The sequence below is a fragment of the Oxyura jamaicensis genome, chromosome 5 (assembly GCF_011077185.1).
Source record: "Oxyura jamaicensis isolate SHBP4307 breed ruddy duck chromosome 5, BPBGC_Ojam_1.0, whole genome shotgun sequence".
In the NCBI taxonomy this organism is placed as follows: domain Eukaryota; kingdom Metazoa; phylum Chordata; class Aves; order Anseriformes; family Anatidae; genus Oxyura; species Oxyura jamaicensis.
This window is the reverse complement of record NC_048897.1, coordinates 1,158,079-1,182,785: the sequence shown is the minus strand read 5'-3', so window position 1 is coordinate 1,182,785 and position 24,707 is coordinate 1,158,079. Positions and strand designations below refer to the sequence as shown.

The window sequence follows — 24,707 nt, the reverse complement described above, 5'->3', positions numbered from 1 at the left end:
GATGAAGCTTGGGTATCCTAATATCTTACCACGTTTAGGAATTCGTATTTATTCCTAAATTAGCATTTGGAGTGAAGCTTAAGAAACCTTCTGATCTGAAAGAGGGGTAGCATGTACAAATGTGATTATTTCCTAACTTCCACTTACTTGTGGGTAATGAATGAATGAATTTATAATATGAACTGGTGAACATACTACTTCTAAAAAGGACAGTAAGCACTTTTTCAGATGTTTTTAAGGCAACGTTAATAGGAAAGAGCAAACTGACACCATCATGGGACTTAGAGCCACACAGGCTTATATCAAATTTAATATTTTTATAAGAGAAAAGTTCAAAATGCATCATACTTGAATTGTATCCCTTTTTGAGCTTATCTTTCATCATTCTCTGAATTTAACCCTTACCTGTTGCAGTGTCCTTGGTAATAAAAAAAATCAAGAAGATTACTCTGACTATAGGCAGAGATACAGTGTTTCACTATGTAGTTCTGTTCTGGAGTGATACAGCAGTAGTTCTGTATCCCCTGAAATGCCTCGTGTATGCTGAGAGTAGACAACTTCTCTTGTTGTCAGTTTGCTCCTGCCAAGTTCTGAGAGCCAACTGCTCCTGTGGGGCCAGCACCAGCTTATACGGGATCAACTCCATTTTAGTTGAAGTGGTCTCATTATAATCAGAAGCAGTGACGTCTCACTTATTACTCTTCAGAGTGCTTTATACAGCTTGAGAGGGCATAAAAGTGTTCTTCACTTTTTTTTTTCTTTTTTTCTTTTTTTTTTTTTTTTTTTTTTTTCTGGTAGACACCAGGTCATTTCCCTGAAATACAGATTTCTTTTCTTGAAGTAGGTGCTGGTATGCCTGAGTTTGTTAAAATACCTTTGGGTGGTGAAGAACTTTTCTGTGTGCCGTAATGGCCATGAGAGGATGCTATGAACGTTATTCAGAATCCATGAATGGCACGATATTGCTCAAAGACATTGGTCTGCTCTGGATCAGCAGCTGGAGAGCAGGGATGGTGACGCTTAGGTAAAGACTATGAATCCTGCCTAATGGACTGTGAAACTGAGAAGAAGCTTGCTTGCTACATAGCCTGTCATAATCCAGTTAATTAAAGAGCTGATGGAGCAACGTATTAAAAGAAGTCTCTACACCTACTCAGGCACACTACTTAGTAACCTCATTGTGCTGCCTTGTGTTCTAAATACAAGTATCAGTATATTTTCAGAGAACAATTAGAAAAAAAAAGAGACTAAATAATCCAGAGTAAGGCAATCTGGATTCCAGTAAATTCTAAACATCATAGTGTCTGCTGTTATACAAGATGAATCTTGACTTGTTTTTGCTAGTTGCTTTGGCATGTTTGAGCTAATGACAAAGATGCTGCTGTTAGCCAAAACCTGTTCCCCCAAATGTTCCATTCTGCTTTTTGTGATTATTTTTAATGTGTTCTCTAAGCTACATTATCATATGTGAATTCTGACTGAATAATTAAAAAAATAGTTTCTTTGCAATTGTCAGAGATGCCTTATGAATAAATTATCAACCATCACTAAGAACTATAGTTGCACACATTAAAAGAAAAAGCTATAAGACAACGAAAGTTTTCTGTTAATGTATTTATCAAATAAATGAAGTCGTTACCTAGGGTTAAGAAAACAACTCTTTTCTGTTACAAGAAATGCGTTGCATTTTCTTCATTGTTAACAGGTCGGTGGCATCTTTCTAACTGATTTAAATGATCTCTTGCAGAAACTTCAGTTTAACAGACAGCTTTTGTCCTAGGAGATGTCAAGGCTCTTGAGGACCATACCCCCAAACCAACCACACAGACATTTAATAATACACTGTAAATTGGCAACCTAATGATGGAAAATACAAGGGAAGAGTGGAACTGCAAGTTTTCAGTTTGGCTGACAGGAGCCAATTCAGTAGAGTTGTAAAAGAAAAATCTTCTAACTAGAGGGACACTAGATAGTCTGGTCAGCAAGCGTTAAAGAGTCTGGTACTGACTTTGATCATACAATTGTGGTATTTTGAGGAATTATGAGAAAAATTACTGTAGCTAAAGTATCTTGGCTCCGAAGATTTGGTCACATTATTGAGGACTCAGGTTATGAGAAGCTCTATTTTTTATATTAATTTTTAAGGCAAACAAGTTGTAACATGAAGCAATGAGAGTAATGATTTGTATATTGGTGAAAGCATTATCAGGGATGGTAAAAAGGAGCTCATATTGTACCTATATAATATTTTAATGCCTAGGGCTTAATTTCACCAGAGGGAATTTTAGAAAGCAAGCGCTTTACTGTATGACTGCTGCGTGGATGCTTTTCTAATGTAGCTGGAAAAGACGTACCAAAAGAGTGCTCATATTGTGATCTTGGAGAATGACCAGTCGCTTGCTAGAGTATGTCTGGGAGAAGAATTAAAGCCTAAAAGTGGTGAAATAAACATCTGGGACTTTGGGGTGGAGAGGGGAGGTGACTTTACTTGAATATCCTGTTGTCCTCCTCAGGAATGTTACATTAGTTCAGACATGGCCTGCTCTGCTCTGGAAAGTATGACTATTCAAGTGTGATTTGCATGTAAATGTGTGTTTTAATGCTTATTTGTGTGTTTAACCTGATAGTTATACAGTTGTAATCCCTAGAGGGGCAGTTAAATTGATAGAAAGCAGATATAGAATACTGATACTTGTCTCAATCGTAAAATAGGTATATCAGTGTAAAGCACTTTCACGCTGCCCAGAGGAAGAGGTTACATCGTTTTAATGAAGCTCTCAAAGTGATAGTACTTTCTGATGTTATATTTATAGTTATTATATTGCTAATGGATTCCCAGGTGATGCTACGCCAGCCCTAATTTACGGAGGTGTTTTCAGCCAGCTACTTACTTTTGATGCTAGGGTAACATTTCTCAGCCTTGTTGAAATGGAGCTTTTCCTTTGGCTTATCTGCTTTTGTTAGGAGTTTTTTCCCTGTCTGTAACTGGGCAGCAAGTCCATCCCTCTAAGCCAGGAATGGCGAGGGTTGTCTGGGTTTGCAGCACTGCCCTGTCTTGGAGGAGATGAATCGCTACCAAGGAGTCCAAGTTGGTAAACAGGTTTAAGGCTAGCTTAAACATCTGCAGCCGGCAACTAGTTTTTTCTCACTCTTCTGACAGAGGGAACCTGAGCTGCTGCCAGCTCTCAGGGAGCTGCTGACTGCTGCTCTGTCTTGCTTTATGGCTCCCTGAAATCTTTTTGCAGAGGGTTGCACAGTTTGCAAAAAAAATCTTGTGCTAAATGTTAAAAACAAATCAAAAACCAACACCAGCAAATGGGTATTGGTTATGTGAGACGTGCAAAAAAGGAAAGATGATAGGAGCAGGGGGGGAAAGAAGAACTGAAGTCCAGTGAGTCTGGCAGCGGAAAGGAGATGAGAATGGGAGAGAACAGAATCAGGGAGAATTCAGAGAGCAAAAAATAAATATAATGAACAAGGAACTGCTAAGTCAGTAGAGTGAAAACAGCATGTGTTGATTTTTGCATAAGCATAGGGTGACTGAATTTTTAGGACCTCTCTTCTGGTCCACTGCTGTTGTTCTCTGCTATTTTGAAAACTCTTTTATTTGATTCCATCAGCTTGTGAATATATTGTAAGATTTAAAATCTAAAGAACAACAGAGGTTGGTTTTACATATTGAAAAATGTAGATTATTTAGACTAGAGTTGAATACAGCTGACATCATGGCTTAGTAGTAACTTGAATAAAAGGGGGCTTGCTGGGGAGACGCTACCCCACCCCCATGAATAATAATGTTTTCTATTAAGGAATCAAGAATTAGAGACCAGAGCTTTCTGAAAAGCTGTCCATTTATTCTTGACTTTCCTTTTCTGTCTATGCTTCAATATGGAGTGCTTGAAAATTCGAATTAAAGTTGGGAAAATTTGCTTTCCAACCAGAATGCAAGTAAATGCAAGACAGTTGCAAGTAGAGTAATTGATTCTGATACTTAATAGATTTCCAAATAAATCATCTGATAATGCTCTGGAACACTGCATAGTTCATTTTGTTTTGATTTGAATGATATTGTCTTCCATTATTTAAACTGTGAAGCCCTAAACAATGGGTGATGATACTGCTAATGTCCAAATGGATTATTATAAAAAGCACACAAACAGTGATTTGCAATAGCAGATGCAGAGTGCATTGTTTCAAGATTGCTCGTTTGTGGTTATTACAGGACTAACGGTTTAAAAAAGAGTAGGTCTGTTTCCCCTTTTGGGTGAACAGTAACTCCCATTACCCTTAACGGGACCTATGCCTTATTTACAGCAGAGATAAATTTGGCTTGATGTGACTTTTGTTGGAGGGGACAAATGGAGACAAGAACCCCTAGTTGTGATTTGGTTTCTCTTTGTAATCTATGTTTAAATATTTAGCAATAGGATTCCAAGTGGGACATGAAGAGGGTCAAGTGGTTTGTAAAGCTTATAAAGTACGTTTGTAGATGAGAAACTCTTTCACTAGCTATAGGTTGGTTGGCTTGGTGATTAGGAGGGCAACCAAGATGGTAAAGGGCCTAGAGGGGAAGATGTACGGCGAGCGGCTGAGGTCACTGGGCCTGTTAGAAGAAGAGGCTGAGGGGAGACCTCATCACGGTCTACAGCTTCCTTATGAGGGGGAGTGGAGAGGCAGGCGACCTATTCTCCATAAACACCAGTGATAGGACCTATGGGAACGGTGTTAAGCAGAGGCAGGGGAGGTTTAGGCTGGACATCAGGAAGAGGTTCTTCACCAAGAGGGTGGTCGCACACTGGAACAGGCTCCCCAGTGAAGCAGTCAATTCACCGAGCCTGTCTGAATTTAAGAAGTGTTTGGACTGTGCACTTAGTCACATGGTCTAAAATTTGGGTAGACCTGTGCGGTGCCAGGAGTTTGGCTTGATGATCCTTATGGGTCCCTTCCAACTTGGGATATTCTGTGATTCTACAATTTTCCCTGCGTTAAAGCTTTTTCTTTTCTTGTTTTTATTTTTTATATGATCAGAAATTACCTGGGGCTTTACATTCAAAGTATTCATTTTTCCTGTTTACTGTCTCTGTGATGCAGCAAAGATTTAACTTACTCTTTTCTTTCCTTCCTTCCCTTGTGCAGTGTGGACATGCACCAAATGTCTTTTTTATTGCATTTTGCAGTTTAGTAAGCCAAATGCTTTAATCGGTAGTGTTTACTTTGGTTTAGTTAGATTTCTTATAGAAATAAAATTCATTTTGCTTTGAACAGCCATTTTTTTTGCCGTGAATTGTGATTTGTATGTCACAAAGAGTACCATCGCGTGTCAAAGCATAACACAACTTGTATTGTATTTCTGCCTTGTTTTGGTTGGTATGAGATGACGAGTGCTTCTGGTGCAGGAAAAAAGAATTATATCAGGTGCTAAGCAGGTGGCTCCACTGAGGTAAGTTTCTTGTGCTTCGTACTCAGAGTGTACTCAGAGCATTGCTGGGTGTGCTGGCACCGATGGTAGAAGGAAGATAACACGCATATGTTTCCCTTTAAGTTCACGAACACTATTTAGAACTGTAAGGAGTAATGGTGATTCCTGATTAGCTGTAGGGTTGGTGAGTACTGCAATAGAGAGAGCTCGGTGTAGGTAATGAACACTATTTTGGTAACTGTTAAGGAAACCCTTGAAGCCAGTAGAACAGCACTCATTGAACCAACCTACTCTGTAATGTAACAGTCCTTACTGAAAAGCTGAAGCCCAAATGCCTTTGTTGTTGCAAAGAAGTAAGTAGCTTATGTAGATGGAAGCTGGTGATATGTGAATGATCATTATGCTGTGTCAAGTCTCATTTTAAAGACCATAAGTATACCTTTTTAAAAGAAAAACAAACTACTTCACCAATCTGGAGAGAAACATTAATCATGTATTTTTATCACCTCAAAAGACCACTAGAAGATGAGCTCTAATATTTCAAATGTGACACGCAATCTATACTCATGAATCACAATTTGAGTTCCATTACAACTGAGCTGGTATACACCACTGTGTACTTTATAGATTTTACTCTAACAACGTTAAATAAAAACCCAAAGCTTTTTGTGATGAATACCTAACCTTTTACAAGAATTTGTAAAAATGTGGCCCAAAACAACAGCTTTAGCATTGCCCTTTAGGCTTTAATAACAAATTACTACTGGTGGTTTTGACCTCTCAATATTACTCTCCTTAAAGGAAACGTGTTAGTAGAAGGTTAATACTGCAAGGGTAAAAGAATATGTGAAACACTGGAAAATATATGGGAAATGCACAGAGAAACACTATGAAAAGAGTTAAACGAGCAAAGTTTGAAGAGAGGGATCTTTTCTTCCTTCTGCTTCTTTTGTTAGGCCCAGTTCTTCCTGGACTCGAGGACTTCTGCTGAAACCCAGTGTTGGTTGTTCTCAGTTCCTCTATTTATAGTTAAGCCATCAATTCAAGTTCTTACTCTCCTTTTGAGAAATTTATATCGGTTGTGGATTTTCTTTTATGCCTGCAAATTCTCATATTTGGTGTTACAGTTCAGTTCCTCCACCTTTGAGAGTTTTAATCCTCTCACTTCTCTTTGGGGGAAGAAAGAGGAGGATTGTTGTCCAGTGAATTTGGGGAGGAAGCTGGGGATAGAGGGTAGAAGCACATCAGGTTAATTTTCAAGAGAATTCATTGCTATTTAGATTTTTTGGATTTATTTTCAGACATCTTTTCATTCCTCTCCCTTTAATGCCAGAAAATTATTAGATATGCAAGAATAAAACTCCTCAAAGCTATATTCCAAAAGCCCATTAAAAAGAGTCTGCAAGCAGAACAGTGTGAACACACATCAACACCTGAGTGTTTCCCAAGTGGCTATGGCACTCGGTGGTGTGATAACAAGACGTGTGGGAGGATTTTTCTTGGCTTTTATCTTCTGTATATTGATGCCTCTGACTTTTTAAAATTCATTTCATCAAGTGTCACTGCAACAGAAAAAACAGAAATGCAGGAGCGAGGTAGTTCAAGGTGTTTGCAGTGGTATACAAAGTCATGCCTCCAGGCCATCATTTCTAATTCAGCCCAAGTTGGTAGTGGTTGAAAATCAGTCCCAACTGATAGCTGTTTGGTGGCCAACGTGAGGTGATTTAGTTCATAGTTCCTGCTGGACAGGCATCTGTGGTATATACAAAGTGTAAGCAGAGCTGGCATGGGTTTTGTTGTCAAGGCTGGAAAACATGGGAGTATTTCTACTGCAGCTACTGCTGTTCAGGGAAGTTAAATACGTTACCTGAATTTAAGCAACTAAGCAACTTAATATTTGCACAATTAAGGCCCCCCCCTTCAGAGATGAAATGCTGGCAACATTGTACTAACCCCTATCAGCACTGCTATTGAATCTCCTTAAGCACCATGTGGCAAGGGCTGAGGGAGTCTGTAGCTTGGTGTCTGCATGTGGCTTCGCAGAGGGGCGTGCTAGGAGACCACACTGTGGAGTGACCAGCTCATCTGAACTTCATCAGCTAAAGAAGTTCTCCAGCTATGTTATTAGTTACTAACTTTATTGAGTGTGAGCAATCAATAACAAGGAGAAAGATGAGATACGGGAAAAATGAGTCTGATTCTTTTTTCTTTTGTGTGAACATATGTAATACTAGAATTAATCTTTTGAAAGCCATGAATTACTTTATGTAAAATCTGTGCTACTAAGCAGAAAACCTATCCTGCTGAGGAAAAAAAAAAAAAAAAAGGAGAGAGAATTCTTCAGTGTAATATCTGGTTTTGTGGGGAAGGAAGGGAGAATATTTTACAGTTTACAGTATCACTTTGGGATATTTAGACAGGCTAGTAAATGATAGGTTTATTCTCCATTGTGAAAACAATAATTTTGAATTTTGGGTTTGCAATAGCAGGAGACATTGCTCAAGCAAACAGAGATATGAGGCGAAACTACTGCCATTCCTAAGTTATCGTTTTTTTTTTTTTTTTTTTTTTTTTTTTTTTTTTTTTAATTGGGATAACAGAGTAAGCTAAAAATGGTCTTAGGCAACTGCCTTGATCTTCTGCCTGTGTGGGATGTGGAAGCAGAGCAGAGTGCTGTTCACTAATAGTGCTGAACAGTGCTGTCCAGTAACAGTGCTGTTCTGTTCCTGGAGCAGAAATTTGTTTCACAGAGCTGGAATACCCACTGATCAGCTCTTCATTTGAATTTGCCTTATTGTCATGCCATATCTGTTCGGCATTACAACCAGTAGCATGTTGTGCAGAGTTACCATGCCTTAATAATTTTGGCTACCTATGAGTCAGAGTTGGAATTCCCAGTGTTGCATATTTCTGATACTGTTTTATGCATTTGAAAACTGTATCAGTTTGGTTTTTAATTAATGTAAAAAAAAAAAAAAAGTTTGTGTTACTTTTCCAGAGTTTTAATTTAAGAAAAAATATTTTTCCATTTTTTATTAAGAGCAAGGAAAGGAAACACTTTATTACTGTGTTGCAAGAGTTTGACTCTATTTTAAGGAAGAATTTTCCACTAAATTTGCTTTGTTCTTTGTTCTTTAATGCTGGAGTTAAACAAGATCACATTTGGAGTTGGAAATGAAATTTATCTTCTCTTATTTTAATGTTATGTCATATTATTTATTTAACTGAGCCTGACTGTGACTTTCCTTGGTTCTTCTTCCCTGCAGATATTGATGAGTGTGCTGCCAAGATGCATTACTGTCATGCCAATACTGTGTGTGTTAATTTGCCTGGATCCTATCGTTGTGACTGCGTCAAGGGATATGTCCGAGTAGATGATTTCTCATGTACAGGTGAGCTCTTCCCTATATAACAATAGTGTTATACTCTGTGTGCTTTGTGTATTCCTCACTTTCTAGTAAGTCCCCAGGCCATACCAAAAGCAATGTACTAGTTGACCCACAGCTGGTATAATAGACGCAAGCGTGATAGATAAAAATGGTATGAGGTACGTTTCCTACGTAAGCACCCTTTGGGATGAACTGGAGGGTGGCTCAGGAAGCTTTGTGATGCATGCACCTGAGTGCTGTTGTCAACCAGGACATTGTCCCTTCATGTCCTACCTCTGGATTGCATGTGAGGTGGACAGCTGGAGATCAGATCATGTCATGTTCCTAGCATTGATGTGCCCATCACCTTACTCCAAAGTTTCAGTCCTGCCTCTTCACGGGAGAATAACCATTGGAACCATTGGACCTGCTTGATTTTAGCAAGGACGTGAAAAGGGTTCACGCGTAGGGAGAAGAAATGTTTTATTACGTATAGTATAAACTGGTCAATGGATTGAAACATCAGAAATGAGCTAGGAGGATTTTTTTTGTAGACAAAGCTGAGATAAATATATAAAAACAAAATTGAAAACGTATCATTACATGGTGTGAAAATTGTTGCTGTTAATGCTGAGAATTAATGTCTCCAGCTCTACTGCACGTTATTTAGAAAAGAGGTGATACACTAGCATTAGATAATAAATCCAGTTATACTTTTTTTTTTGTTTGTTTGTTTGTTTTTTTTAATACTTGTCAGCAAAATGAGCTCTAAAAATTGTTAGGAAAAGGTAGATAGGTCTCATTTCTATCCACAGGTTTTTAAGAAACCTTCCCTGGCAATCTTTAGTACAAATGTGAGAAGTTACTGAGATGCCTTGGTCAACTATACTTATGTGGATAACATCTGTCAGTCACAATCTTCCAGAAAGGCTGATCTCAGCATTCATGGTGCACCTGTCTGGCAAGGAAAGAAAATATCAGACAGATTTATTGAAATGGAAATAAGCAAGCTTGACACAATACCAGGTTTAGAATTGTGTTAGATGAGCTATTCTCTCAAGTGGAAGGATGGCACAGGAGTATTCAATATGAGAATGATTTCCAGCCCAGAATAATTACATTGTAATGCTCTTCTTGTCCTTAGGGGAAGGTCATAGTAAATGTTGACTTTAATGATGACAACATGTCTTGGAGCCATGATGGTGTGGTTCATAAAAACTTCAGGAGGTCCCGCTCACCTCTTGAGGGAGGCTGATACTAAATAGTTGCCAGGAAACTGATTCTTAGTTGGCCCAGAGAGTCATTATTTCTATATAAATTCTGTCCTTGGAGTTTTTCTTCATCTTTTATGTGTCAGAAAAGTTTCAGAACGTAAACTTCATTGTGTGTGACTGCTGTGTGAGGTAGCAGCCTTCAGTGTTTTTGATAATTGCCACTTGTTTTCCATATATGCGCTACTAATTTTCTAATGTTCCTTTCCTTCTGGCAAGGCAGTATCATTAGGCATGCAAATCTTTTAGAAAGTAGGGTATTTGTGATTTACAGCAAACCTGTGCGTTAGTAAGACGAGTTGCTTTACAGTAGTCAGTGAACATTCGTTTAATGTGCATGCATGCAAACACGTAAAAAAAATCCAGGACCTGTGTAAGAAAGAATGTAAAGAGAGACAAATATTTCTTGCACTTTTTGTTATTTTACTAAAATGACTTCTTTTGACATCACAGTTACAAAGCACAGTGAGTATGCAATGTAACTGAGAAACTTGGTTCATTGTCTGTTGTATCTACGAATAACAGCATGTTGCAGTAATAAATGTATTTAAAATAATGCAATAGAAGAAAAAAAGCAGGTAGCAAATACTTAACTAGTTTCCTCTCATGCTAGCACCATTGTATAGCAGACATGAGCAAAATAGATTCTAGCTATTAATGCCTTTTTAGTTTTTCCATTGAAAGAAATGAGAAATTATCTCTTATTGAACTACGCATTTGGGGACAAATCTGAAAGCTGAGTGAATTAGCATTCAGATTGCAGTTGAATATTGTGTATGTGGGATCAGGCTGTAATAGGCTCAAGTTAAAGGTTAAGGAGTTTCAAATGTAAATGCTTAAGGCATGTGTACAGCTTTGCATGGGTTTTACAATATGTTGACTCAAAAGCAGAGGTATTTCCAGAGTAAGAAGTATCATTCTTTGGGAAGACTGACTCCAATTCATCGAGGTAGAAAGAGTCCTTGACTGAGGTGTGGGCTATTGAAAGAGTTCTGTATTTCTGTCCAGCGCTATGCCTGCTGGCCCCTTAGCTCTGGTGGCTTTCAAAAGTTGAGAAGCAGTGATTTGTGGAAGCCTTGAGTGAGAAACAGTTCTTTTGAACTGAACAGCATATTTCAATTTGGTAGCGGGGTTTTTATCTTTTCAAAAAGAAATGAAGTGAAAATTGAAATGCTAGGTCAACTTGAACTGAGCAAAATGAGATGTTTAATTTGCATATTGCTGAATTTTAAATATTCTGTTTCTTGTGTCTTTTCTCATATTAAACACATTTCTACTGTTTTGCTGTTGATTAAACTTTTTTTTCTTCTTCCAAACATTTGTTGAATAATGTTTCTTGGTTCTGATTGCAAGAACTATTGGGGCAGTAATTTCCAATGTTATCTGTAAAAAAGCTCCTGTATTGGAAGTTGTGCTGAGTCCTTAGCAAAAGCAGTCACACAGACAAAGTAGTAAAAAAAAAAAAAAATAAATATTCTGAATGAAGTCTACAATGATATTAAAATCTGAAATATTATTTAAAATGAGTAGTGGATATTTTTGTGTATAATCAATTTTAAGTATTGTATAAGCAGAAGACCTGGCGTGCTGAGGTTTACTACATGCTATTTTGTGATGGGTTAATCAGCCTAGCGATAGCTTGGACCAGGAAAAGTAGATTAATGAAAGAAAGATTTATTTATGGTTTTGTGCTTTCCTATTCCTGGAGCTTGGAGTTGTGAATGTTGTTAATTAAGTCATTCAATGAAAGATGGTTTTATTAAGAGAAGTTACCTTTGAACAGGAAGCTTCTTTCACTCTCTTCCCATGACACTGACAGGTTGTTTAGCTGTTCTCAGGTAAATCACAGTCCTGCCCGTTCTGAAAATGGCAGCAAGATTTGCTGCTCCGGATATTCTTGTTTACTGGAATCTACTGATTTAAAGCGTTTTATTGACTTCCACAGTTCTTTGCTCTTCTTGCTTGCTGAAAAATAAGTTCTCTTGGATTGCTTTTCTCTAACGTAGCATTATGAGTGTTTGCTTCAAATGCTTTTTAAAACATTATAAATTTCATATTAAAAATGTATTTCTATTTCTGGTGGGCTGCATCTGTTTTCCGGTATGAGTTTGGAAGTGTGTGTGTAGGTCTCTTCTTCTTCATTTGGAAACAATATATTGTTTTTATGCCTCACTGCCATTGAATCAAGTGAGCAAATGCTGTTTTATAATAATAGGCTTTAAGTTATCCCTATAAACTAGACATATTTTGGTGACATGAAGAAGAAATTGTGTAGATGGGTCTCATCTGTTTATGCATATTACTGGCATTTTCTATGAAGATAATAGTGATAAAAATACCTGGCCTTTAACATAGAATCATAGAATGGCCTGGGTTGGAAGGGATCTCAAGGATCATCTAATTCTAACCCTCCTGCCATAGGGCAGGCATGCCACCCACTAGATTAGGTTGCTGAGGGCCTCATCTAACCTGGTCTTGAACACCTCCAGGGACAGGGCAACCACAAACTCTCTGGGCCACCTGTTCCAGTGTCCCACCACCCTCTGAGTGAAACATTTCCTTCTAATCTCTAATGTAAATCTCCCATCTTTTAGTTAAAAAGCATTTCCCCTTGTCGCATCATTATCTACCCAAGTAAAGAGTCCTTCTACATACTTTTTATAACATCGCTTTAAATATCATTAACAGCTGTGATAACCATTTAAAGAAATACGTTCTTATTTCTCAATGTTTTCCTTGGGGCCACATGGGACACCGAAAACTTGATCAAATCTAGCAGTCATTCTAAGTTGTTTCTTGTTTGTTTTTGTTTTATAGTTGCATTTGAACTTGCAAATGAGAATGCAAGTATTTTTTTTTTTTTTTTCTTTACTGCTCTTATAACTCAGTGTCCACCAGCTAAGTGAAGGAGCTTCCTTTGGCTTCAGAGTTACGTTCCCAATTTTGTCCTGGGGACATCTACTCAAAAATAGGATGGAAAGCTATGTGGCCACTCAGCATGTGTCAGTGGCATGTTCTGCCAAAATGTGTTGCAAGCTATATGAAAACATTTTCCTCTTTATGCACCAATCTAGTCTGACGTGTTCTTCCTGAATGAAAGAAACCAAACTCCAGATTTTACTGGGGGCTTGTGCAGTTCTGCATGATGTTTGACTATTGGACTGTGCCTTTAACCCTTTCTCAGTCCTCATTTTGTGATAGCATTCACAGAACTTCTCTTACTTTTGGCTTCTATAAGCAAATAGTCACTAAAGCATTATTTGGAAAAGACAAGCCTTTACCTACCACAGCAAGTATTTTGAAAATATGTGAGTTTGCATTTTCATCCTATGGAAAAATTGATGTTACACAGAAATATACTGTTTAAAAAAACAAAAACAAACAAACAAAAAAAACCCTTAGAATTTAAATGTTTCTTAATCTGTAGTTTATATGTTAATTTGATTTACAGTATGGGTAGGCAAAAGAAAGTAGGGAAACCTAATGGTTCGGAAGGGTCCTCTCATAAGCCCCCTCACTATTTCTGGTACTTTCTGGAGGAGCATTCCGTTTTGAATACAGTGCCCTTTCAGAACAAGCCTTTCTGCAGTATGTTGGCTGTGAACATGCAAGCATATATAGCAATCTTTCCAATGTAGCGTATTTGAAAGATAGTGCTTAAAGCATAGGCAGATGTGGAGTTCTGCAAAATCTAAATTTCAAGGAAAAAAAAAAAAAAAAAAAAAACAGCAGTTCCCTTCTCCTGCTCTTCCTTCTTCCCCTCCCCCATCCAAGAAAGGTAACTCAACTGCGGAAATTTCCTGCAATGGTTACAGCAAAAATTGTTCCAATTGTTTGCTATCACTGAAATTGATGCCTTGAGATTTTTGTTGCTGGAGTTTACCTGTCAGGTTCAAGATGGTGTATTTGACCCCATAATAATACTAATAATGCAGCAAGCTTCACAGTGGCGAAGTGGCAATCTCAAAGGGCAGGCTCCTGGCCTCTCATCCCGAACCACGGTGTGTGTTTCAAAAAGACCTGAATAGAAGCTTTTAGGCAGCCAATTGATAATATAGTCACTCTTGGAAAGAAAGTGCTGTTACTGCAATCTAATCTACTGACCCTCTTTTCTACCTCCTCCTTTTAGGTGAACTAAATTAGCATTCAAGAAAGAAACATTAATATTTTTGTTGTGGCACTTGGACTTTCCAAGTATTGTGCAGGGTCTTGCATGTTCAGAGGTCAGTAAGTAAATGTTACCACTATTAAAATGATGGACAAAATAAACATGCCTGCTAGCTGAAAACGTGAAATCTGGGTCAGTAGGCAGTCAAGATAGGTCTGTCGTGGAATTGTTTTCAGGCACGTTCAGGGGAAGTGCCCTCTTCAGATGTTGCTGTTCTAAAGTATATCACTGGTGGATATCTTACCTAGCATGACATAATTTTAAAAGAAACATGAAAAATATTGAGTTTAGGTCATAGTTATGTATCCCCATTTATTGATTAGGTAGCCGATGTTCAGCACAGTGGATACTACTGGGGATAAGGATCTCAGTAAGATCTGGACCCTCCTGATTCTGTTAGCTAATATATTAATATACACTGCTCTGAAGCATTCCCTGCTTTGGAGTCCACTCTGTCCTCTACACTCTGAGGACAGCCCATTGTCCTTCCGTGAACTTGATTTGCGTGCTTGTTGTCTTGCTGCAGCGATCTTCAGGGCAATACTTGGACATCTCCAAATGCATTTGGAAACGGGTTTTAAGTAACCCTGAATGGATGTTGCTATGATTGTATTAACTCAGCAGGCACAAAACACTCTGATGCCACCCTTTTCTTTCCCAAGGCCCTTATGTGTCAAGTGCTAAAAGGCAGGACAGGAATTAGCTCTCAGTGTTAAGCAGTACTCTTTTGTTTGAACTACAGTCAATAGCATCTCTGTTCCCAGAACTGTGAAGGAAAACGTTTAGATTTAGGTGGCTTGAAATGCAGCAACATTTGTTTCAAGTCCCTAAGAGAGCTGTTGGCCAAGTTCAGCAGCAGGTAATCTATGTACTGGTGAGTATTGCCTGCATTAGAGAGCATTTGTTTGCTCTGCTTGACAAGTCAACGGATGACTAGAAGAATACTGAGTCAATCCAGCAAAACAAAAGCAGAGTGAATCCATGTCAGATGACTGATACTGGCACAGGTCTTGACTCAAAACCCATTGACTCAATGGAAAGCTTTCAGTTGCATTCATTTTGCCTTTAGGTAAGTCCCATAGAGAGATAACTAGTGCACTCTTGCCACAGGGAAGCTCTATTAATAATAATACTAAACAGGGTAATTCTTTTGTACTGTTGGAAAATGCTGTATTAACAAGGATAAGGTAGCTTTTCAGTGCATCCCTGGACAGCTGATAAGTATTTAATTGCTGTTTTGGAAAAAGGGTAGTTGAGGTAAAGAGAAGTGGAGCATCTAACCCAAATTCATGGTGGCACAAATGTGACACTGGCAGCTTTGAAGATTCTAGTAAAGGGAGTCTGAAAAATGAGGTGTGGGAAAAACAGACATACCAACAAGGATCAGTATTTTCACGGGAACAATAGCGATTCATCGAAGCACAATGTGCACAGGCCTTGAGTAACCATGTGACCTTCGTGTTGTAAATCTTCTCCATCTTCTTTCCACGAAGTTCTGTAACATCTTTTGTTACTTAAGAATCGCATTATTCTGTCCTCTACTTTTTAAATGCTATGTTATGTTCTGTTGTTCCTGACGTCACCTTCATTTAGTAGATTTAACTGCAACACTTTTTACATTCCTTCCTTTAAAAAATGCCATTGGGAAACTGCATATTAGTAGCTTCTAAGTGCTTTCAATCTGGGGAAAAATGTGCTCAAAATGTAATATTTATAGTGATTTAAATTTCTCACTGGTAAATAGTTTAATTAAACATCTTTGTGCTTTCTTGTGCTTGAGGCATGGATGTGTTGCTAATTTGTCCAGAATAGTTGGTAATCCTTTCAAGTCCTTCTGACACATTGATTTTCTCTAACTTTATTAATAGTAAAATTAATTAAACAGCTGACCACAAGTCATGCTGATAGCTGTATTTCTGGACTTAGGGATAATTAGCATTTTTACATGATTTCTTAGGTGCAACCTTTGGTGCTGGTGTGTATGCTGTAACTTAGTATTTCAAATTGCATGTGCATGCTCAGTGGCTTAAAAATCATGATTTTGGTTTAATACTCATGCAAGACTCATAAATGAAATTGTCTTTCTAAAGAACAGGTAAGGGTAATTTTTTCCATGTCACCCTGTCAGCGTTTGTACTGAGCTCCCTTACGGAGGATTTGTTCTTGATTCAACAGGACTAGATCAATTTCTGTGGTCTGTGAATTCTTGATCTCTGCCCTATACCTAGCAATTACTACAAATGGTTCACGAGGTGAGAGCTAGAATGGAGAGCCACCACACCAATGTGTTAGTGGGAACATGCTGTTTTGAAAACATGCGGAGGATGCTGGATCAGTGTCAGCAGATATAGAAGCAAAAAGCTCTCATTTTTTACTCATCCACTTCCACAGTAGATGTTGATGCCTTCAGGAGTGTAACTTGATTTTGGGAAATACGTTATTCAATCAAATTCTGATCTTTTTGGACCTCTAACAGCCAGGGCTTGTCATTTTATCTGTTCAAACAAGAATACGTTCCCCCCAACACGGTACCCTGATTCTAGAAACCATTCGGTTGCACTCCCTTACCAAATTATGGAAATAACTTGATCATGGAAAGGACATCTGGTTCACCACCCTGCCTCAAGGCAGGATCCATAGTACCTAAAACATCCTTAGTCTCACCCATTCTTAGAGGAGAAAAAAATACCACAAAACAAAACAAGGAATTCCTTAACATCTTTCCCTCTCCCTTGTACTCAGCCATTTGGAAAGGTTTGCTTAATGGCTAACTTAAATCTCTATTGTCACAATTTAAGCCTGTCACCTTTTGTCATGTTCTCAGTGAACATGGAGAACGCTTTGACCTATTTGCTTTTTAATGTTTAAAACCACTTTTCATGAATGTGTTATACTCTTCCCGTCTTTAACCTAAAATAACCTTTAGGCTCATAGCCAATCAGTGCAGAAGTACTCCAAGTTTTTATCCTAACTTCATGTTTTCCCCTCGGAAAGATCTGGGCCTGTGCTCTGCCCCCACCCTCCTCCCTCCACAGCGTCCTTTTGGTGTGAAGCTTTTTATTTTTTTTTTTTGGTGTTCAGCTGCAAGATGGTGCGCATGTGTAAAGGAAGAAGCTCTAATGCATGACCCCAAGTAAGATGCATGGTGTCTATATGGTCAGCAATTCAGATGGGTAGATATGGCCTAACCCACCAATACCACTTACCAGATTCCCAGGCTGTGTTCATATCTACTGATGGTTAGCTAGGCACAACACTGACCATGCTGGATAGGGATTCTCTATTTTCCTTGCTGTATCATTTTTTCCGCTTAAACAGATTGTTCAAGTAGATGAAGATGAAATTTTACTTGGGTGACTAATGGCCAGACAGAGATTCTGTGCAGTGTTTATTGTGCTGCACGGATGGGTTATATGGCTGGTCTATTTGCGGTAGTAATGACTAGCATGCTACTGTCAGGAAATCTTACAGAAAAAAGGCTCAAATGCTTTTCCATTATGCTTACGTATATGTTGTGCGTGGCATCTATGGTCTGGTGTGACCAAAATCTGTGTAGCGTATGGTACTTACATACATATCTCTTCCAGAGAAATCCCACGCTGAGGAAGGGGAGTCCTTCCTTGGTGGAGTGTGGGAGTGCCAAATTCCTACCACTTTGATTTAAGAAAGATTTAAGAAATGATGGAAATGATCAGGGATGCCATTGCTAGAGCCCTAGAAGGACCAGGGACTTGCAGTATATTAACTTGGATTTGACAGATGTGTGACTTGGGGGTTTCCTCCTGAAAGGTAGTGTGCCATGGTAGGTGAGACCAGTCTGCCAAGGAACAACGGGCATATCCATGAAATGTGCAGCACGGAGCAGATCTACTATTATGTCTTGTATTTGCTCCTTGGATTTAAGATTTGCAGAGTAAGGCCTGTATTTCTGAAACAAAGGAATTATGTGAAGCTTGTTAAGTTAAACAGAAATTTTTCCATGAAGTACATGGTGCTTATGTCTGATAAATTTTATTTGGCAGTGAGAAATATGTATGACAAAGGTTTTTCCAAGTCTTGTTTTTTCCTTTCTTACTCTGTGTATTTTACACAAAATTATTTCATTAACATTTCTCGCTTCAGTATGGTATCATTTTTGTACCTTTGCTGCATATTTCATAGATGTGTGGATATTGATTGGGAAAAGTTAATATTTTATTAACAATGATTGATTTTTGAATATCAATTACTGCATACAAGCGATCAAAGAATTGCTTTCTGAGCAATCCTAGATACTGAAAAGACCTTAGGACCCTGGTTCAATGGTGGCTGTGTTCTTCGTTTGAAGTGGCTGGGGTTGTGTAAACCCTACTTAGGCATGTGTTGTAAATTATCCAACTCCTGCTTTACTAATTCTGTGGATTCCCAGATAACTTTAATAATAATAATAAAATTCAGCAGAAATGTGTTTATAGAGGGGTGGTGGATGGGGCAGAGTTCGTCTTGCTGTGAAGGTGCGCAATGTGGTCTGTCCTTTGGGGTGGTTTGGTACTGCTTTTGGAACACCTTTATGTTCTGTCCATCAACAAGAATATTGAAATAGGTAATTAGTATGGGTAATGTTTGGAGGTGAATGCTAGTACATCTTATAACCTCTAACTTAAATGAATTCCTGTGTTTGTAAACTTGAGTGAATAACCATAGTTCTGGTAGCATTGCCATTCTGAATGGCTGGTAAAATAATTCTAAGGACTGTGGAGGAGCTGCCCCTGGCAAGCAGACTTTCTTGGTCCTTAAGACATGCAGCCTTTGGGAATAGCACAGAGGGGAGTGGGAAAGAGATGCTTTGATGTCTCACTTTGTAGTTAATATTTTCATTCTTCCTACTGTAGGCTTTTTGCCTCACAGTATGAAAATACTCCAGTTCAGTTACATGATTGCTTGCAGTAATTGCTCAAACTGGGGCTCCGTAACTGTCTCAGGAGTAACTTTCATTGTTCACTGTTAGAGAAGTGGGACAGAACTAGACAAATGAATGACCCAGCCTCGCTAATCATTCGATTAGTTAATTGCTGATGCTTGGAATGTTTTATTTTCACAGTTAACAAATAAAGTTCATTTTTAGAAAATATCATTTAGGTGTTTTGGGTGAAGGCTTTCCTGCCATGGCAGATGATAGCAGAAAGGGCTCTGAAGCAAAGTATAGGAGTGAAACAGAAAAAGAGCTTAATGACCTGTAAAATATTTGTTTCTTATTTATTTATGGTGAAGAAAAGTTTCCAAGCTACAAAACATTTTCAGGATTGTAGGGATTTGATTTAGACTCCTTTGTGCTTCTCATAATGGAAGGTCCTATTTTGAAGAAATTAATGTACATAAGCTTTCATAATGCTGAACTATCGAATAATGTTTGTCCTTTTTGCTAGTTTTTGGCTTGCCTTTTTTTTTTTCCTTCTAAAATAGCACAGATGTTTTCATTGGTATGTGGAATATCTGGCATAGCAAATTCTTCTTCAAGCGGTAAATTAAGAATGTACATATTTATGCACATATGCAGTCCACAAAGGGGCGAAGGAATCCACTGAGTTTTTGGAGCCTTGCTTTCAGATGGATTCCTTGGTATCTATCCAGTCCTGAACTGCATCCCATATTTTACTTAGGCCATAAATGTGGCTTTGCAATAAAGCAAGGACATTCCAACTGTAATCACATTCCACCACAACATAAAATGTCATTGTCTTTATTGCATGTGATAGCAGTATCTACTCAGTACAGAGCTAAATAAACGTTCTGCCCTTTTACCGCACTTTTTAAATGCTTGTAAGAATTACACAAATCTTAAAATGCATTATGCAAAATCATAGAAATACAGAATCATAGAATGGCTTGGGTTGGAAGGGACCTTGAAGACCACCTGGTTCCACCCCCCCAGCCATAGGCAGGGATGCCACCCACTAGACCAGGACACACAGGGCCCCATCCAGCCTGGCCTTGAACACCTCCAGGGATGGGGGAACCACAGCTTCTCTGGGCAACCTGTGCCAGTGCCTTACCGTCCTCTGAGTGAAGAATAATTTCCTCTTAACATCTAATCTAAATCTCCCCGCTTTTAGTTTAAAACCATTCCCCCTTGCCCTGTCATTATCTGCCCAAGTAAAAAGTTGCTCTCTTTTTTTTATAAACCCTCTTTAAGTACCAAAAAGCTGCAATGAGGTCCCTGTGGAGCCTTCTCTCCTTCAGGCTGAACAGCCCTAGCTCTCTCAGTCTGTAATTATAAGTGACTGATGAATAGAAAAGGTAAGCCGCGGTCTTGTATGGTTTTACAGTGTTCAGATGCGCTTCTCAATAGAAATGGGGAAAGAAAGAAGATAGACTCCATCTGATCTCGCAATACTTCATGCATCCTTCTCTTCTGAGTAGGTCCTTTTACTCATTGCCTCACTGCATCTTCAGTACTCTCTCCAGTTTTGGGATCAAGAGCTTGCACATGCAGAGATCTTCAGTTGAAATGTCTTACAGGTTTTCTGTGACCTAGCGGAGCAGATCGATGCTGGCTGGCGCCCATGCATGAGCCCCACTCTGTGAGAGGCTGCACACTGCCAGCTCCCAAGGCACGGGCGGACTAACAGGATATGTCAGATCATTGTCAATAGTGCAGGAAACATCAAGTTTTTCAGACCGTAACAAAATCCTGGAGCTGATCATATGATGTGAGCATGGACCAGAGTGTGCCTCTTGAGGAAGAGTGCACTGTGATATGGATGACATCTCTCGTTACTAAAAGGCCTCCAGCTTGAGGTTCAGTCTTAGGCACTAGGGTTATTTATTTCTTTCTAGGAACAAGGGAAGCCTAATGCATTAAGAGCATATTAATTTCCCTGTTTCTCTGCCTGGCATGCTAAAATCACAACTAAGTTTTGATCACTTCACACTTGGGAAATGAGGCTTATTTTAGTTTCTGGTGAAGATTCAAAATCCACAGTCCAAGTGACTCTTCTCTGCCCAGATGTGGGCTCTGTAACGGTCGTACGCTGATGTAAAATATATATGGCATCTGATGATGAGGGCTTCTCCGTAGTTTTGTGTGTTGCTGCTCTTAGACTTGAACCACTGACCGGGCTTATTACAATGAAAAAGTTACAGATGAAAATAACAATAACAGTTATATTCTTAGCTGATGTTTAATGTGTGACAGTAACAGAAATTGTACGTCTTGCAGAATCGTTTGCTTAGGGCACTGGTGAGAGTGAAATGTATAAACATACATACATCTTTCATGGTTGATGCTTTCAGAAGACACCGAAAGGACCTTTTTTAAGGGCAACTGAGCAGCGTTCCAACTGGTATTGCTAAAATGTATGACCAATTCTCAGTGATTGAATACCCACAGCTGAACATTATTGATGATACTTGTAAAGGCAGCAATGGGTTTCTTTATTGCACAGAGACTGAAGGAGTTGTATAAAAAGTCAGCTGGAAAGACTTAATCCAAGGCATTAATTGAATTGGGAATGTAACTTTTTTATTTTAAAGGAACTTGAGAAACAAAAAGCAATAATGAGATGGGAGAATTTAACACTCCTTTAATATTCAGTTGTGTAATCTATGTAGACTCCTTTTCCAGCTTTTTTGCATATGTTTTATAAACAAAAGGTTAAATAAGCATTTTTGACTTGGAATGAACTCAATGCAAAAATAAGTAGGGATTTTTTGTGTGTGTGTTTATATATATATATATATATATATATATATATATAATTATATGGCTAAATACTCTGGTAGTAATCAACACTGAAGTTGCTAAAAGTGAGGTTACCTAGCAATCTGAAAAATCTAGAAGCTGGGTTTATAGCTTGTAGAAATCAAATTATACATGTTTATTCAGGTCTCCCGTCAAACTAGACTTAGAGTAAATTTCTCTTTAAGTCACTGCTGCTTTTGATTTGGTGCTCTGAGATTGTTGATTTATTAAAAATCATCTGTGCCATTAGACTGCCTGTCAGGATCCATAAATTGGTTTGGGAACCAAGGGCAGTTATTACTCTATGTGGATTTTGGTTTTGTGTTGGAGAAAAGAGGCTAATGAATTCACTGACAAAATGATTTCTTACTTCTTTAGAAATGTGAAGCCCTCACCTGATATTTTTTCAGAAGTCCTTAGAGATATTGGTTCTTCTTACGTTATTTCAGTGGGTTAACTGCCTTTATGGTCCAAATTTCTGTTCCAATGGAAAGTTTAGTGTGCTTAACATGGTTAGAGATGTTGAGATTAAAACAGATTAGCGAAGTACAGTGAACTTGAGAAACTAATGCTTCATGAAGGTTAAGTGCTTATTGTGCTTGGTGTATGAGTACATTCAGACAGCTCTTGAAGGATGTTAACAGATTAATTTTGAATCCTGTGCTGTAGATTGTCCCAGTTATATAGGTTTTCCCTTAACAGATGGTTTAAGAATACATCACTATTAAAATGAAAAAGCTTTTATTCTTGTCTTATTAGCATAGTGCGGCTCTTAACAGTTCATGATCTGCGTACTAAATAAAAGCAATATATAGATATGTCTCATAGAAACTGAGGAAAAACTTAACTACTTAACTTATCAGAAAGTTTCTGTAAGGTGCTGAGCTGCTGAGTGCTCATGGATTGCTTCTGCAGGCCTGTGCTGGCTCTCCAGTCAGAAATAATACTTCTCAAGCTGGATCTGAGCCTGCAAAGTATTAAGCATCTGCTGCAAAATTTTTAATTTCTTTCTTTTGTGAGCATTAATGTGGGTACTGGGTTGTCAGGAAATCTCCAGAAGGACTCTGTACTATATATATTTTGGACTTTGCTTTGAACTTTTCTGCCTCTCTTTCTATATGCTGCATGGGAATAGAAAGCAAGTTTAAGTAGTGACTGAGGACTTCCACTCTGTAAACGTCTGGACCTAGAACTGTTAGTATTTTAGTATTTTTAATATCTCTCTCTCTTTTTTTTTTTTTCTCAAGCAAAAAAAGGCAAAAAAAGCCCCAAGAAACAAAACAAAATAGAATCCGTGGCAGTGCTTAATAAAGCAACAAACCTTGTAATAGATTTCTACTGTGTGAAATTCCATGAGGATAAGTTTCTTTAATGACTACTGCTTATGTTTCTCCTTGTCTGACAGCTCTACAGGCACCATAATTTTGTGCAAGAAAGGTCTTCTGACCTTCTCTTTTCCTCTGTATTTTCTGAAAACATCACTTTGGGTTATTGTCTCTGAACCTTTTTAAAAATATATTCTTTAATTAAGTCTTCGCTGAGGAACATAAAGCTACAGTCACTTATTTGAGCAATTCTTAGCTTATTAAATTTACACAGGTGGTGGTGTTTACCATATTTTTATTCATCATTGTTCTTATGAAATCCTAGTGTTGAATGTATTTTTTTAGAGATATCAGATTTGCCATTTAAGCAATGTTAGTCTGCTGTCTATGACAGATTTTTCACTCTCTGATTGCATCACAATTCGATGCAATAGTACTTTTTAGAAACAAACATTGTCAGGATAGATGACGTGCTACTGGAAGAATAAGCTCAAACTATTCCTCTTCTAGATTGTCCACTTGTATGGCACAATGTAGTTTGAAATGGTACAGCAGTACTGAATTAGTACAGCCTTGTACAGGCTAACTTATGCTACTTGTCAAATTTATTCTGGAAGTTCTTTAAGACCAGCATTACAGAGACTAAAATTACAAATTCTCTCCACTATTACAAGAAATTTAATAAGTTCTACCCAGTGACTTGCTTTCCCTAAAATGGAAGACTATCATTTTTGTTCATTAAGTATGTTAAATCTTTATATAGGGCAGCAGAACACATCAGCATTTCTACTGCTAAGAAATCAGAAAATCCCTTTTACTCAATGCTTCCTGACAAAGAACATGCAAATCTAATCTTTGAAGTCCATGCTATCCTTTGCCTTCAATGGTGCCTATCCTTGCATGATTCATAGGTAACCACACACCTGCCTTTTCTATTTTTGCTAAAGACTGCAGAAAGTAGGGTATGGAATAATACATTTTCAAGTTTTCCTCTAGTGTAACACCACCTTGAGTCAATTCAAGTAGTTCTATACCACTGCATGTGGTGATTGCTAACCTCAGATGAAGGCAAGAAGGCCAGCAGGACACAATTCCTTTTTCCCTCATCCAAATTGAATGTAAAGTTGATCTGTCAGGCCAACTCATGAAGAGCAAATAATGAAAGTAGTGTAAACTGGAATGTCTCCTACTGCATAAATTAATCCTGGATATTATCCTACCCAAGAATTCTTCAAATAACAGTCTAAAATCTGTGTTTTTTCTTTTTAATAGAAACTGGCATCTTGCACTCCTGATGATCTAGTATTTATTCTCTAACAGTAAATGTGGTTGCCTCAGAAAAAATATAGGCCTCCATGCAAGTTGAACATCATAGGAATCTCTTTCCTTCGTTCCATCTAATGGTCATTTTGTTCCTTGAAACGTTACGCTCAATA

The 24,707-nt window shown here is 38.2% G+C and overlaps 1 protein-coding gene across 4 annotated transcripts in view; it reads left to right on the top strand.

The window, feature by feature from the left end:
- The window catches only part of NELL1 (neural EGFL like 1), a 291,463-nt gene that overhangs the window by 138,488 nt on the left and 128,268 nt on the right, over window positions 1-24,707 (top strand). For all 4 annotated transcript variants that reach the window (XM_035328005.1, XM_035328007.1, XM_035328006.1 and 1 more), the window contains exon 13: window positions 8,686-8,811. In XM_035328005.1, the coding sequence (XP_035183896.1) occupies window positions 8,686-8,811 (126 nt within the window). The remainder of the gene's footprint in view (window positions 1-8,685; window positions 8,812-24,707) is intronic.